The following is a 15,697-nucleotide window of genomic DNA, read 5'->3' on the forward strand; positions in this document are numbered from 1 at the left end:
ACACGTGTACTTCTGTAATAATCTTGGTGATTACTTTAGTATTTGAATCTTTGACTATGATATTATAAATACATTTGCTATTGTAAAAAAAAAAAAAAAAAAAATCAATATGATGTGCACTAATTTTTCAAAGCTTTTACAGAAAAATTTGTTAGAAAGGTACTTATATGTTCATTTTTTTTGCGACGAAGGACCTTTTATGTTCAAAGTGGTGAAAAGGTCCTCATAAATCACTTTTGGTATGAGGAGGGACTTTAATGTCGGAATATGACCATGGACTAAGTGTCATCGCATTTCCATGATATCTTTTCTTTTTTTTTTTTTTTAAAAAAACTTACCTAAGGAAATTAATTTATATGTACATAGTAATCATAAGTTACTAATTCCCTTCTCTCATAGAAACCACCACTACCAGCCCTAGCCACCTCTGCTCCCTTCCCCACTGTTGACCCAGTCCAGGCCTCCACTGCCCCCCCATCGCGCCTTGACCCCTGCTCCTCGCCTATGTAGGTCGCCGCCCTTCCTCCTACCCTATGTCATATCCTCTAAACCACTAGACCCCTTCCCTCCCTCGAAATTCCTAAAACAACCTTTCCCCGTTGCAAAACCCCCAACTACTCCTCCCATACCCTCAAAACCCTGGTGACTAGGGGTTTTGAGGGTGGAGGGACGGGCGGTCGAGGGCTAAACCGACCGAGGGGGGGGGGGAAGGGCCTTTAGGGATATCGGGGGGGGGGGGGGGGTTACGGGATAGGGTATGTGGTGTGGTGTTTAAGGGGGCGAGAAAAGGGGGTAACGGGAGGGGTGGTGCTAGAGTAAGGGCATCTGACATGGTGGGTTGAGCTTGGCGGGGTGGGGAGGGGATGGTGATGGTAGGGGGAAAGTGTGGTGGGTTTTTATGTTTTTTTATTTTTTATTTTATATTTCTAAATTATATATATATATATATATATATATATATATATATATTTACTTTTTTACCAATCATGGTGCTAAAATGTGCATGTAACTTGTTATAACAAGTTGGATGACCATTTGGGATCATATTGATAAAATTTGCATTGTAGTTTGGATTATTAAAAGAAAAAACCAAATTTAGGATTATTATGTGTAGATAAGGCAACGTACGGATTATTCTAAACAATTTTTCTGACTTAATATGAAAGTTTAATATTAGATATATGAATTTGTGATAGCTAACTAGTGTGTTTCCAGGACAATGTTCTAATTATTGTTTAGCTACTCCCTCTGTCCCATATAAAAATTCTATCGTAGTCGTCGACTACGGACGACTATACTAAGGGATTAAATCTGAACCGTTGATTTATTAGTTGTCTAATCATAGCCACCCAATCCAACACCTAAGCTACACAATCATCCAAGGATTGTTTGGTTACTTTTTTTTTTTTTTTTTTTTTTTTTTTTTTTTTTTTTTGTTTTACACATATGAATATATTTTTTTCATTAAAATCGAAAAAAATTTAAATATTTCATCTTCAACCTAAATCATCTTTCACATTATTAATCTTTTATGTCATCTTCATCCTAAAACCTTCAGCTTCAACCAAAACATTCATTCTCCAAAAAAACTAACAATTATGATTTAAAAATTCATTAATGTGTTGTTTCGTTAAATAATTAAGGATTAAAAATAAATTAGTTACACATAATTAGTTTCATCTTTAATTTTCATCATCAATAATGTTAAACTCAACCCTTATCAATGGATTATTAAAAGAAAAATCTCCATTGCCAACCTTAACTTTTATCATCAATTTCAAACTTCATTCATCAATAATGTGAAATTAGTAGTAAAAAATTGATAATCATTACATTAATATCTATGTTTTTTTAGTCAATATAAATTGTAATATGACATCAATTACATGTTTTATGTCTAAGCCACCATTGATGAACATCAAGGATTAGCAATTAAATATATTCCAAAAAAAAAAAACAAAAAAAAAATCGGAAAATATGCGTGATAAGAGAGTATCTTTTAGTCTTCAAGTCTCCACCATCTTTGCCTTAAGATAGGATCATGATATTTTAAAAATATTTCCAAAGGATAATTTTCTTTATATTTAAAAAACACTTTACGTATATTATTTATACATGGATTTTTTTTACTATTTTTGCGTACATTGAAATACTTAATTAAATTTGTTCGGGAAAAAAAAACTTAATTATTTATATTGGAATATTCAAATTTAATTAAATTTTCACATAACAAATTCTAACTATGTTTAATTAATAATTATTAATAACTAACATTGTTGTGACATAGGAATATCTTAAAATCTTTTCATCTTTGGCAATAGTTAATCACTCATCATATTTCACTTAATAATATCTTGTTTCTTTCTTTTACCGTTTTTCTACAACATAAATCCTCAAAGAATCCGAATATAAATTTAAACCTTTGTGATTCGTGATTTAAGGTGGAATATCCCAATATCTTTTCATCTTTGCCTATAATAAGTATATTACCCATTATTTTTTATTTTAATAAAAAAAGAAAATTATTTAAAACACCAATTTTTTTTTTTTTGGAGGAAAAGCGAGAGATGATTACGATAAGGTTAATCTATTTAATTTAAAATTATAATAAGGTTAATCTATTTAAATTAAAAATTATAAAAAATTACTATTATTGGTTGTGATGTATAGTCAAATTAAAATTAGGGGTGGAGGTTTATCAGTTGGTAATTTAATATATTATGCCGTTAATAATACTAAAAAAAAGGTTGAAAGAAATGTCTAACTTAGATGTTTTTTTTAAAAAAAAAGCAAAAAAAAAAAAAAAAAAAAAAAAAAAAAAAAAAAAAAAAAAATTAGATGTTTGACATTGCTATGGTTTTTTGGTTTTTTTAAAGTATATTATATATGTCACATAATGAAGCAAAAATTATTTAGACTTATTAAAATCATGATAATTTTGAAAACTGGCAACAAAAAAAGTGGAAACACCTTTTTCTTGTTTCCTGTTTTTGGTTTTTAGTTTTACAAAAAAAAAGAAAACTGAAAACCAAAAATGATGCCAAACAATACCTAAGTTGTAAGTTAGATCATTATAATCAAAATTTTGCATTTAGATATCCTCAATTTCATTTTGGGCGTATGAAAAATTTGAATGTCATTAGTCAATTAGAACGATTGACAAATATAAAACTTTATTAATTAAAATATAGATCACGTTCGATGTATACAATGTTTTCCGTTTTGGGTATTCCTAAGTTATATGTGAGCACCTAAAATGAAGTGGTTTAATTTTTTATTTATTTTACAAAATATAGAGTATATGGTTATTTTGGATAATCACATCCATTTTTAGAACTCCTGGATAGATTTATTGTCACTCTATCTAACTGAGGTCTCATCAGCATAATCACGGTTATTATTAAAGTAGAAAGCCTGAATTTAAATGCTGAAATTAACTTCTCGGCCAAAACATTACCTGTTACATAACAATCCTTGTTTAGATTTAGATAGCATTTATTGTGAATTAATGGAGGGATATACAAAAACATATTGAGGAATTGAGTGGATGAAGTGGCACAATAAGGAGTTGAGTGAGTGTACTGTCATGGCGTAGTAAGGAGGCCTACGTTGCATAGAGACGTTTTTAGGAACACCTTTTAATATATTAATAGTATAGATTCAGGCTTTAATTTCTAATTTGAAAAGAATTGTGATTAACTTATATTATGAGACCTTGTTTAGATAGAGTGACAATTAATCTAGTCAAGATTACTAAATATGAATGTGAATATACGAAATAATTGTATTAATATTAATTTATGTATTTTGTAAAAAAAGAAAAAAAAAAAAGAATTGAACCCCTCTGTTTTAGGTACGCCTAAATATAAAATAGGTATATCCAAATTTCCAAAAGTGACAACTTAGGGCCTGTTCACATTTACTTAATTTCAATTCAGTTAAGCTCTAATCAGTTCAGTTCAGTTCAGCTCTAATCAGTTCAGTTCAGTTTAGCTCTTAATTTTCCTCTCTCATAAAGTATTCATTTCAGCTCGATCAATTCAGTTCAGTTCAGTTTAGTTCAGTAAATGTGAACATGCCCTTAATCTAGATAGAGTGACAATTAATATAGTCAAGATTACTAAATATGTATGTGAATATCCCAAATAACTGTATTAATATATATTTATGTATTTTGTACCAAAAAAAAAATGAACCACTTTGTTTTAGGTACGCCGATATATAACTTAGGTATACCCCAAAATGGGAGATAGTTTATACTCCGTGATCTATTTATTAATCAAGTCTTATATTCCTCAAGCGGTCTGATTGACTAAAGAATATCATTTTGGGTATGTCCAAAATTAAATTGGGGATATCTAAAAGCGAGTTTTAAGTATACTTTGTGAGTTTGTTCTACGCAAAATAAATCCATTACAAAAACAAAGAACTAATCGATATTGCTATGATTCTTGTGTGTACGAATTTCAATAAATGACCTCCGAATAAAGACAAATTAATCTTTTTCTTCTTATTTTAGGAGTGACTAGAAGTTATTTTGGATCACCTAGTTACGTTTTTTCTTACGTACTACGTAAATTCAAGTATATATTGTTGCTTAAAAATAATATGTACTTGATGTCAAGTTGTTTTTATTAGAAACGAGTGTGATTAGACGAAGTAATGATTGTTACATAGTATATTTCTATGAATTTGGGGGAAAATATAAAATATCATTTTAGATACTCCAAAGTTTTACTTAGGGATATCTAAAAGCAAAATTTAAAGGCAAGAAAAAAGACATTCATTTTGGGTGCATCTAGGGATGGCAATGGGTCAGATGGAAGGGATGCAAGAATATCAGTGCGGCTCTAATAACTTCAGTTCAGTTCAGCTTATTATAGGCGTTAGACTATGGGCTATTTTCTTCAGATTATTTTCAGTTCAGTTCAGTTCAGCTCCATTAAGTTCATTTCAGTTCATATCTTAATTTCCTTCTCTCATAAAATATTCAGTTCAGCTCTAATAAGTTTTGTTCAGTTCAGCTCAGTCAATCAGAATATGCCCTAATGGCCTGTAGGACCTGTTCACATTTACTTAATTTCAGTTCATTTCAATTCAGTTCAGTTCAGCTCAGCTCCTAATTTTTTTTTTCTCATAAAATTTTCATTTCAGCTCAGTTTAGCTCCAATCAGTTCAGTTCAGTAAATATGAACAGGCCCTTAATCTTACATATATTCCACTTTTATTATATACGAAGTATATAACTAATAAAGTTTTTATTTAGTTTTAACTAATAATCAAAAAATAATAATTTAGCTTTAACTTATAAAGATATATTCCATTTTATTGTAAATTCTAATCTTACATAAATATTTATTTAGTTCCGTCAAAAAAAAAAATTATTTAGTTAGACTAAGATATTTATTTATTTAGTTATATACAATTAATCTTAAATAAAGATTTAATTACTTAAAGTGTTAGACTAAGAACGGTACCAATGCAAATATATTCCACTAATTTTATTGTGGAGTATGTACAATCAAATATATCTTTATTTATGATTTAGTCATATACTCATATATCATATTAGTTGGCTGACTTGTAGCCTAATAATTCTCTAGTAACCTGTACTTGACGTTCAATGCAATTTTTTTTCTTAAACTCACGTTTAATGCAATAATCATGGAATATATATATATATATATATTTTGATTGATAATTTTTTGACAAGAATATATTTGTGATATTTTAAGTATGATTGTTCAAAAAAATATTTTAGTTATGGAAAAGATTCTTTCCTTATATTAGAATTTATACTAGGTTAGAACCCATGCGATTCACGGTTTATAAAAACCTAATTTTAATTTGTACATTTTAAAAATTAATCGCTATTATACATGAATATAAATAAGAATTACGTATATTTTTTAATTTCTAATTTTTTTTATATTTTTATCAAAATTATGAGCGTAGTAGTATCTGTTCAATGTTGTCTAATTCATAGTTCAATGTAGGAGATCATTTAAGAGTATGGTATTTAAAATTGTTTCAATTTCCTACGATAAATTGATAGATTTTAGTTATAATGTAGAAGCTTCCAATATTTAATTAAATTTCAAAAATGTTAAATATGATAACTTTACGAAAAAAATGGCATCATCATTACATTTAGGCAGGAAATTTTTTATTGAGAAAACGACACGTGGGAAATGATGATGTCAACAACTTCTGTTTTAGTAATAGTTAAATAGATTCTGATTTTATATTTATCTATTAACATGATTGATGTTTCCAAGGAAAAAATGGCACAAAAAATGTTAAAAAAGGAAAAAATAATGCAAATCAGTTTTTTTTTTTTTATTTTTTTATTTTTTTTTCAAATTTTTTTTTTTGTGTATACATCTTCAACCTAAAATCATGTCCATAGCTTCAACATACAATAATGGTGGATGATTATTCATGAATTCATCTGGCTGATCAAATTAAACATAAAATCATACCTATTCTAACAAGGAAAAATGGAATCTAAAAATCCAACCTTTGGCCGGTCTGACAATAAAAATCCAACCTTCGTTTAATCTCACAAATATCCAACCTTTGCGCCCTACCTTCTTTGACAGATCCATTACCTGTTGATGACCGGTTTTTGTAAGTTACATGCCACGTGTCAGCTATTAATTGGTTAATTATTTTTTTAATTATTTAAAAAAAATTTAAAAAAAAACAAAAAAACAGAGAACCCCCGTCCCCACCGTACCCTGCCACCACTACCACCTTAGAGTGGTCGGTTTTTGAAGGGGAGGGGGTAGGGTGGTCGGATTTTGAAGGGGAGGGGGTTAGGGTGGTCGGTTTTTGAAGGGGAGGGGGTTAGGTGGTCGGTTTTTGAAGGGGAGGGGGTTGGGTGGTCGGTTTTTGAAGGGGAGGGGGTTGGGTGGTCGTGGTTGTGTGGTTTTGGGTCGGTGACCAGAAAACATGGAGGGGAAGGAAAGAGAAAGGAAGGAGGAAGGAGGAAGGAGAAAGAAAAAAAAAGGAAAAAAAAAATAGGGTGGTCGGTTTTTTAAGGGGAGGGGGTTGGGTGGTCGTGGTTGGGTGGTTTTGGGTCGGTGACCGGAAAAGATGGAGGGGAAGGAAAGAGAAAGGAAGGAGGAAGGAGGAAGGAGGAAGGAGAAAGAAAAAAAAGGAAAAAAAAAAGATTTTAACCTGTTTAACAGGTTCAAGGTCAAATGGATCTGTCAAAGAAGGTGGGGGGCAAAGGTTGGATTTTTGTGAGATTAATAGAAGGTTGGATTTTTATTGTCAGACCGGCCAAAGGTTGGATTTTTAGATTCCATTTTTCCTTCTAACAATTAATCACGAAATAATAAGATATAATCCGTAAACTTTCAAGAATGTAGATATTGAAATTGATTACAAACTCTGGTTTTAAGAAAATTGAAGCATATATGTAATGATTATACGTTAATCTTAATGAAATCTTATATAATTTGATAATTTTAAGATGTGTTTTGGATGATTAATGAAAGTTGAAAGTTAAATTGGATGTTTTTTTTTTTTAAAAAAAAATTCATAATTTGAAAAGAAAAAAAAATTACCCTCTAAAAGTAAGAAAACAAACAACACTTTGCTCACGGGGCGCTGACTGGTCATGACTTAAATGAGGTGTAAATTAGATTTTATAATTTTTCAAAACTGTAATATTCAAAGGCTAAGATAAAGCAACAACCATAATATGGTTTAGATTTAATCCCTTAGCGTGGTCGCCCATAGTCGTCTGTAGTCGTCCGTAGTCGACGACTACGTTAGAAGCTTCCCTGTCCCATAATACATGCCACATTCAAACATTACATACATGTCAATGCATTCGTTTAACATTATTTTTATATAATTAAATGTTAATAAAAATTATTTTAAAAATTGGATAATGAAACTTTATATTAAAACATACAGTATCTCTAACAACCTATTATATATATATATATATATATATATATATATATATATATATATATATATATATATATATATATATATATATATATATATATATATATACATATAAAATTAGTTTTGGTGATGACAAGCAAACTCGATTTGATAAAAGTGTATTAAGTGTGCAGTTTATTTAGGCATGTTCTTATTAAGAACAAAGTTCCGGGGTAAGAACTAAGAGAAGTCCTTATTCTACATATGGGATACACAACAATTTGAAGTGAAGAAGGCAAATAAGGTTTTATGCTTGGATGTTCTATTTGGCAAGATAGAGTTATCAAAGGTCCAATTGGAATATCATAAAAGTAACGGGCATTACATGAAGACTAAAAAGTATGAGTTATTATTTTTAGGCTTTATGTAAGTGTTTGATATTTTATGATTGGTTGGAACACAAGGAATACGAGAGTTAATTGGAATTAAAAGTGAAACGATCAATCAGTTTTATAAAATTGGTTTTTATCTTATTTTTGGTTTTTGTTAAAATTATAAAAAGATATTTCTTTGTTATATTTATTAACAAAATAAATATCTTCTGTAAAAAGATTTTAACTGATTCCTTAAATTACTCTCCAAGGAAAAGATTTATTCAAATCTCATCCCACGTTCTATATTGAACGACTTTCCTGACTTCTCTACATTGCTTGAGTTAGTTCCTAAAGTTTAGGAATACCACCTCAAGTAGTGGAGAATGTGGGGAAGGTGGCTAGGTTGATGAAACAGTATAAAAAAGGAGTTGATTTTTAGTTTTAAGGTATCCTGACAATCGTACAACATTTGAGTAAAAAAAAATTATATTTGTCAGTGAGAGTATTCCTATGTTCCAACTATTGTAAGATATCTAAACACGTAGAGTTCAAATTACTGAGTTGTAATTTGGGAAAGGGTTGAGTGATCCTTGTAAAGACTTAGAGTTAAGTCTTGAGTGTAGGCTTCGGAGTAGAAGCTAGAGTGAGCATTTGGGGTTGGCTTAGGTTCTAATTAGAACTTAAGGTTTTTCGAGTTCCTTATAGGTTGTAACGGAGTAGTTGCCCTATTTAGTGAAGTCGTGTTCGAAAATCCCAAGTGGTCATGGTTTTCTCCTTGTTGGGCACAAGGAGTTTCCACGTAAAAATCTCTTTGCATCATTTATTTCGTTCTACGTTTTTAATTTCCGCAAAATTTGGGAACACTAGTTCCTACACAATTCACCCCCCTCTTGTGTGTTCCATCTAAGTTAACAATATATTATCTTTTTTTTTTCAAGACCCTTAGGTAGAGAACCGGTCTCTTAATTTTTTTTATATTTTTTTTTCTAATACACCTAAGAGGCCCGGTATAACTAAAATAAAATCTCTTACATCAAACAAATCCGTTAGTTAAATAACGGGTCTTTAATTGGGGGTCATTTTTCCAAGTTTTTTTTAGTAGTGTGACATCTTGATAAGCTAAGCAAAAAAATTCTATGATACATAAATAAGACTGATAGAAACATTTAAGCAGATTTATTCAAACAAACAAAAATAATGAGATGATCATACAAGTACAAGATGTGTTACATTGATGGGCTGCTTACATTTAAGCAGATTTATTCAAACAAACAAAAATAGAAGCATAGATAAAGGATAAAACACAAACATACACGATAAAATAGAAACGATTGATAAGCATCACCAAGTGAAGTGCAAGACTGCGTGCGAGTGGAAGCGTGAACTTGGCTTATTAAGCAACAAGAATAGGAATTAAAGGAATATCTTGGTTGGTGTTGGCAACAACGGTGTCATAGAAAGCGAGATTGGCACACTTGGGAGCTTGATTAGGGAATAACATGTAGGGGAAGGCTGGACTATCACCTGTGTCAGACTTAAACATAAACAACTTTATGTTAAAAGGTGCGTAAGAGGCTTCAGCACCGGTTATGGTCATGAGGGGACCAAATGGTGCAGCATCGAGCCAAGGGAGAAGCTTAACATAGAGTTGGACAGTCACTCCCTTAACTTCGCTCAGTTTGTCATGTGATAAGACCGCCGATATCTTTTCTGAGCACTTGAGTACATTTTGAATAGCACCCAATTCGTTAACCACGGTACATTTACCACGCAAGTTAATATTTAACCTGATGGAGTTTTGGTTGACAGGATCGCAGCTGAAGCTCACAGCATCACCAGGGAAAATCGAGGGCGGTAACCCATAATACTTCAAGATCCCAGGGATCGTTGAAGCAGGGCAGTGGGCATGGGCGGAGGACAGTGTTAGAGTAAGAGTAATTGCGAGGAGAGCGAGGGAGATAGTGGCTGTTTTTGGAGACATTTTCGTTATTGGAACACTTTGCTTATTATGTTTATGTTTATGTTTATGTTGGATGTTTTAATTGGTGTTGAACCATGCACTTGATGCTACTCATTTTATAGATGGGAAGATTAAGCTAATAAGCTAAGGCATCCACTCCTTGCTAACTTGCCTCTTGGATAGGTTGTAGTCCCCCATTTTCGCTAGCTAGCGTTGAAAATATAAAACAAGAGAAATTTTGGCACCATTAAGGTCATGTGTCTCACGAATTAGTATGGGGTTAAATTATATGAAAAATGGTATATGAAAGCATTTAATGAAATATCCATCAATCAATAAATCATATTTGGCATCATTGAAGAATTGTGTTTCACGAATTCACAACGGTCTAAGCTAGCTAGGGTATGGATTATGGAAAATTATTAATCGATATTAACCATTCCATTAAATGATTCATGTGACTTCTCGTTACAGTACGAAGCTCGCGTAAACTAGCATAGTTCAGTCCAGCCTTATTTTTCTTTTTAATTTGTTCATTCGTTACTAATCTACCCACTTTACTTTAGGGTATGTTCACATTTAATGAAATGAGCTGATTTGAAATGAAATAAATATTTTATGAGAGGGGAATTAGGAGTTGAATTGAAATGAACTGATTGAAGCTGAACTGAATTGAATTAATTAAAGTTGAAATGAACTGAAGTAAATGTGAATAGACCCTTTTTTTTTTGTATTCTTTGACAATTATCACCTACTCCGGCCGTCCCATAATATTATTCTTATTTTTCTATTTTGGAGTATCAAAATATTGTTCCTGTTTTTATTTTTGGATAGTATGTAAATACTATTATACTCTCACTTTTCTAACTTTATTCATTGTACTTCCTAATTTACCCTTGAATTTTGCATATGCTTTGTACTTTTTCCACTTTCCCTCTTTAACTTTTATCCATGATTGTACCTTTTACTTTTTATCAATGTAATTTATCCACTTTTCCTCCTATTTTTTAAATACTGTGAAAAAACACAAACATGAACTATATTACGGGACGGAGGGAGTAAAATTGTTGTTGTTTTACGAATTACCACCTAAAGTATTATATTTTGTCAAAAAATACTTGTGTATTATTCTGTTATTCTGAAGTGAGGGATAGCTCAAGTGCTTAGAGCTTCCTACTCGATTTTAGGAGATCCTGGTATCGATTATCATCCCCTTCATGTGGCTCTTTAAACACTAAAAAAATATTAAAAAAAAATATTATATTGCTCACTTGCCTATTAGATTGATCCACTATTTTCTTACACTCCCTCACAACAACGTTCTTTATTCTCTCCATATTACAAATAATTTTAAGGAATTTTTGTGAATAACTACCTTAAAGTCGGTTTTTGTGAAAAACTACCTGATTAAAAAAATATTGTAGGAAACTACCTTTTAAACAATTCAATAGATGTTATAAGAAACTACTTTATAATACAATTAATGTTGTAAGAAATTACCTTTCAAACAATTAATGTTGTAAGAAACTACCTTTTGTTGAATTATTGCATTAAATAAGACAAGTTCATGTACCCCCGAGGTTATAGAAAATGCACCATATACCCCTGAAAACTTTTAAATGCACTTTGTACCGTTGAGGTTTGTATAAAATTGCACCAAATACCCTTGACCTCACAGTAAATGTTAATGTTCACTACTAAAATTGAGCCACATTGCGATCGCCTCAAACTGTCGCAGAAAATAGCAAAAACGGTCGAAAAACATAATTGCGGCCGTCAACGATCGTAACATGGCGATCGTTATTCTCTTGGTCGCAAAAAAACAAAATTACGACTGTTTGACGGTCGCAGATTTTTTATGACCGTTTTTACTATTTTCAACGACCGTGAAGAAAACGGTCGCAAATATTAATAATTGCAACCGATTTATGAAACGGTCGCAAATCTTGAAATTAGCGACCGTCATAAGCGGTCGCTAAAAGTTTTTTAAAAAAAAAAAAAAAAAGGAAAACAAACCCACCACCCACTCACCCTTGACCTAGATCCACCGAAACTAGATCCCACCTACCCAAGCCACCACCACTGCCCACCCTAAACAACCATTATCCGCCGCCCTCTACCCACCACCACCTTCGCCCACCTTCAACCATCAATACCGACCACCACCCACCCACCCTTAACCCAAAAAAATAAATTTATCAAAAAAATCAACCCAGAAATTGAACCGACAAAAACATCCAATTAAACCAACAAAAACAACCCATATAATTTCGAACAAATTTACAAAAATCAAACAAAAAATCGAAAAAAAAACAACATAAATTAATAAAAAAAAAATTTAACCCACAAATAAAATGCACAAAAATTAAATAAAAATCAGCAAAAAAAATACAAAAACAAATCAAACCCACAAACACTAAGCAAAATTTGAACAAAAATTCAACTCAAAAAAACCCACAAAAATTCAAACAATCACACAATTTCGACAAAAATCGAACCACTATTTGAACAAAATCAACAAAAATTCGAACCAAAACTCAAACAAAAACACACAAAAATCGAACCAAAACTCAAACAAAAACACAAACAAAAATCGGAAAAAAATTGAACAATCATGGAAATTAGAGAACAAAATAAAACAACAAAAATTGAGAATAAACAAAAATATAATAAAAATTCAGAGAAGAAATACATACCTTTCACAAAACTTCTTCCTCTTTAGTTTTATATGGTCAAATTCGACCATAAAAACTACAGATCTGGAATTTTTATGGTTGAATTTGACCATTAATACCAAACTTTGACGAAAATACAACACCGCAACTCATTAGTTGACAAAAATCCTAAGAAAAAGATAAAATGAAAAAGAAACAAAGAAACAGAGATGGAGGAAGGTGAGGAAAGAGAACGAGAAGGAGAAGAGGAAAGAGTACGGGAGGAAATTTAGAGAAAGAGAAAGAGAATTAGAGAGAGGAGGAACGTGAGAAGGAAAGAGAGGAGATACGAAAATGAAGGAGTAGCGGCTGTGAAAATATTAGGGTTAGGGTGAGTTTCCATCTCTTTTATACCCTATTTTAAAAATTAAAAAAAAAAACAATTACGACAGCTAAAACGGTCGCAAAATTAGAAATCTGCGACCGTTTTAGAGGCGGTCGCAGATTCTGACATTTACGACCGTCTCTTTGACGGTCGCAGATTATGACATTTACGACCATCTTTGACGGTCGCATATTATGATATTTACGACCGTCTCTTTGAAGGTTGCAGATTATGACATTTACGACCGTCTTTGACGGTCGCAAACGATTTAATTTAATTTAGAATTATTTTTAATTATTCAAACATCCTAGCGACCGTTTAAAAGGCTAAAAACGGTCGCAAATTTGTGATCGTTGTCAAAGCAGTCGTAATATTGCGACCGCATAAAAAACGGTCGCAAATTTCATAATTTGCAACCGTTTTTCAGACGGTCATAGAAATACGGTCGCAATTTAGCCGAATTTTAGTTGTGGTTGTTAAATAGAGACTCTCTAAGCATTAAATTATATGAAACTATTATAGTGTAATGTTAATTTAATGCTAAATCATTTAATTATAAGTAAACTTAATTAATAAGCAAATTCTAACACCCAAAAGTTTAAGATTTAGAATGATCGACGGAGTTTAAATTTTGATGTAATTTATGCTTTTATGTTGTTTTACTACATAAATACTCCCTCCGTCCCCTTTTGACAGTTCCTTATAGGCATTTTTCACGGGAATTAATAAACACAAATAAGAATAGCTAGTTAAAGTACACTTAAAAAGTAAATTGACATTAGGTATGCAAAAAAATAAAGAGAAAAAAAACAATAAAAGTACATAGTAAAACAAATTTTTTATGGGAAATTTAAATTTGCACAAGTATTCTTGCAAATTGGAGGGAATTTTGGTAAAAAAAATTAATACTAATGGTTGTTGGAAAAAACAAATGGGGTGAACATTTTGGGACTAAAATTTGCCCATAAGGAACTATCAAAAGGGGACGGAGGGAGTATAAAGTATGAAATTTTGTCCAAAAACACCCGTCAAAAACACTTTTTTGTCTAAAACTACCAACTTAAAAATATGTTGTCCAACACCACCCGAATTTAAATTTTTGCTCTTAATGAGAAGCCGACTTAACCTTCCGACATTGACCATAAAATCCAGCGTTGACTTGGGGCACGTGACTTGCACGTGATTTCTAATGACCCCCCCTTCTTTCCTTTTTTTTCCTTCGATATTTTTGGGTTCCCTCTCTTCTTCCCTGTTCTCTCTTTAATCTCCATTTTTACTTCTTAAGTTCTAAAATTCTTATCACCCATTGCTGGATAGGAGCAACACCCTTTGAATTATCCCTAATTTGTATCCCACCTCGATAAAACATGTCACCCAAACAAAATCAACCCCACCTACCCATTACCCATGCCACGATCTTACCCGAAAATTAGCCCCACATAGAAATAGAGGTGGCTTCAATGGAGAACTTAGAGCTCGAGGTACGCTCCGATGGAAAATCAATTACCCAAATGATTGTACCAATTGTTTTTTTCTCCCGAAATTGAACCACAACCCAAACCCTAGATTTACAAACAATCAGCAATGATTTCCATGGAAGCCATGACCAACCAAGTAGCTCCTTATGCCAATGATGTTGTCGTATGGTTACCTATGGTTGTGATGATGAAGGTAGAATATGAATTCATTTGTTGCTTATTTAATTTAAAGAATTGAGTTCCTTTAATTTGGGGCAAGAAGGAAACAAAGAACATTAAATTAATCAACAAATTAAAGACAAACAAGGGTGGGGTGAGAGGAGTAGAAATTGAAGAAAGGTTAGGAGTCAGGCCATGGAATGATGAAGTTATTAAGAGTATATGGGTTTTAGAATATGGAGAAAGAATAGAGGGAAAAAAAGGGAAAAAAAAGAAGTCACATGCAAGGCACATGTTAGGGCAACGCCAGAAAATTTAGTCAAGGTCTAATTTCTTGTGATCGGTGGCATTAATTTGACAACAAAAATTTTAATTTGGGTGGTCTTAGGCAACAATTTTTATTGTTGGTGGTTTTAGACAAAAAGTGTTATTTAATGGGTGGTTTTAGACAAAATTTCCTATAAAGTACTAAAAGTGAGTCAGTGTGTGGACATGATTTTAGTTTAATAAGTCAATGATATGTGCATTTGTTAGAGGATTAGGGTTATTTGGTGCATTTATTTACAAACTTCAGGGGGTACATGGTGCATTTGAAAGTTTTTAAGGGTAAACGGTGCATTTTTTAAAACCTTAGGATAGGGGTACACAAAACAATTTCCCATAAAACCTACTACCTTATAAAACCTGAATATTGTAAGTTCTTATCATGTGCTTAATTTAACAATAAGAAGTAGCATGGATTGAGGGAAATGGGGTGTAAAAATTAAAGGGTAAGTATGTAA

At 31.7% G+C, this 15,697-nt stretch overlaps 1 protein-coding gene across 1 annotated transcript; it reads right to left on the reverse strand.

The window, feature by feature from the left end:
* Positions 1–9,472: 9,472 nt before the first annotated feature.
* Positions 9,473–10,346, reverse strand: LOC145555787 (uncharacterized). Its single transcript, XM_081617509.1, has one exon. The coding sequence runs from the start codon at positions 10,258–10,260 to the stop codon at positions 9,673–9,675; it is 588 nt and encodes a 195-aa protein (XP_081473635.1). The 5' UTR covers positions 10,261–10,346; the 3' UTR covers positions 9,473–9,672.
* Between the last annotated feature and the right edge of the window lie 5,351 nt (positions 10,347–15,697).

The sequence above is a fragment of the Chenopodium album genome, chromosome 8, assembly GCF_948465745.1.
Source record: "Chenopodium album chromosome 8, dcCheAlbu1.1, whole genome shotgun sequence".
NCBI lineage: Eukaryota > Viridiplantae > Streptophyta > Magnoliopsida > Caryophyllales > Amaranthaceae > Chenopodium > Chenopodium album.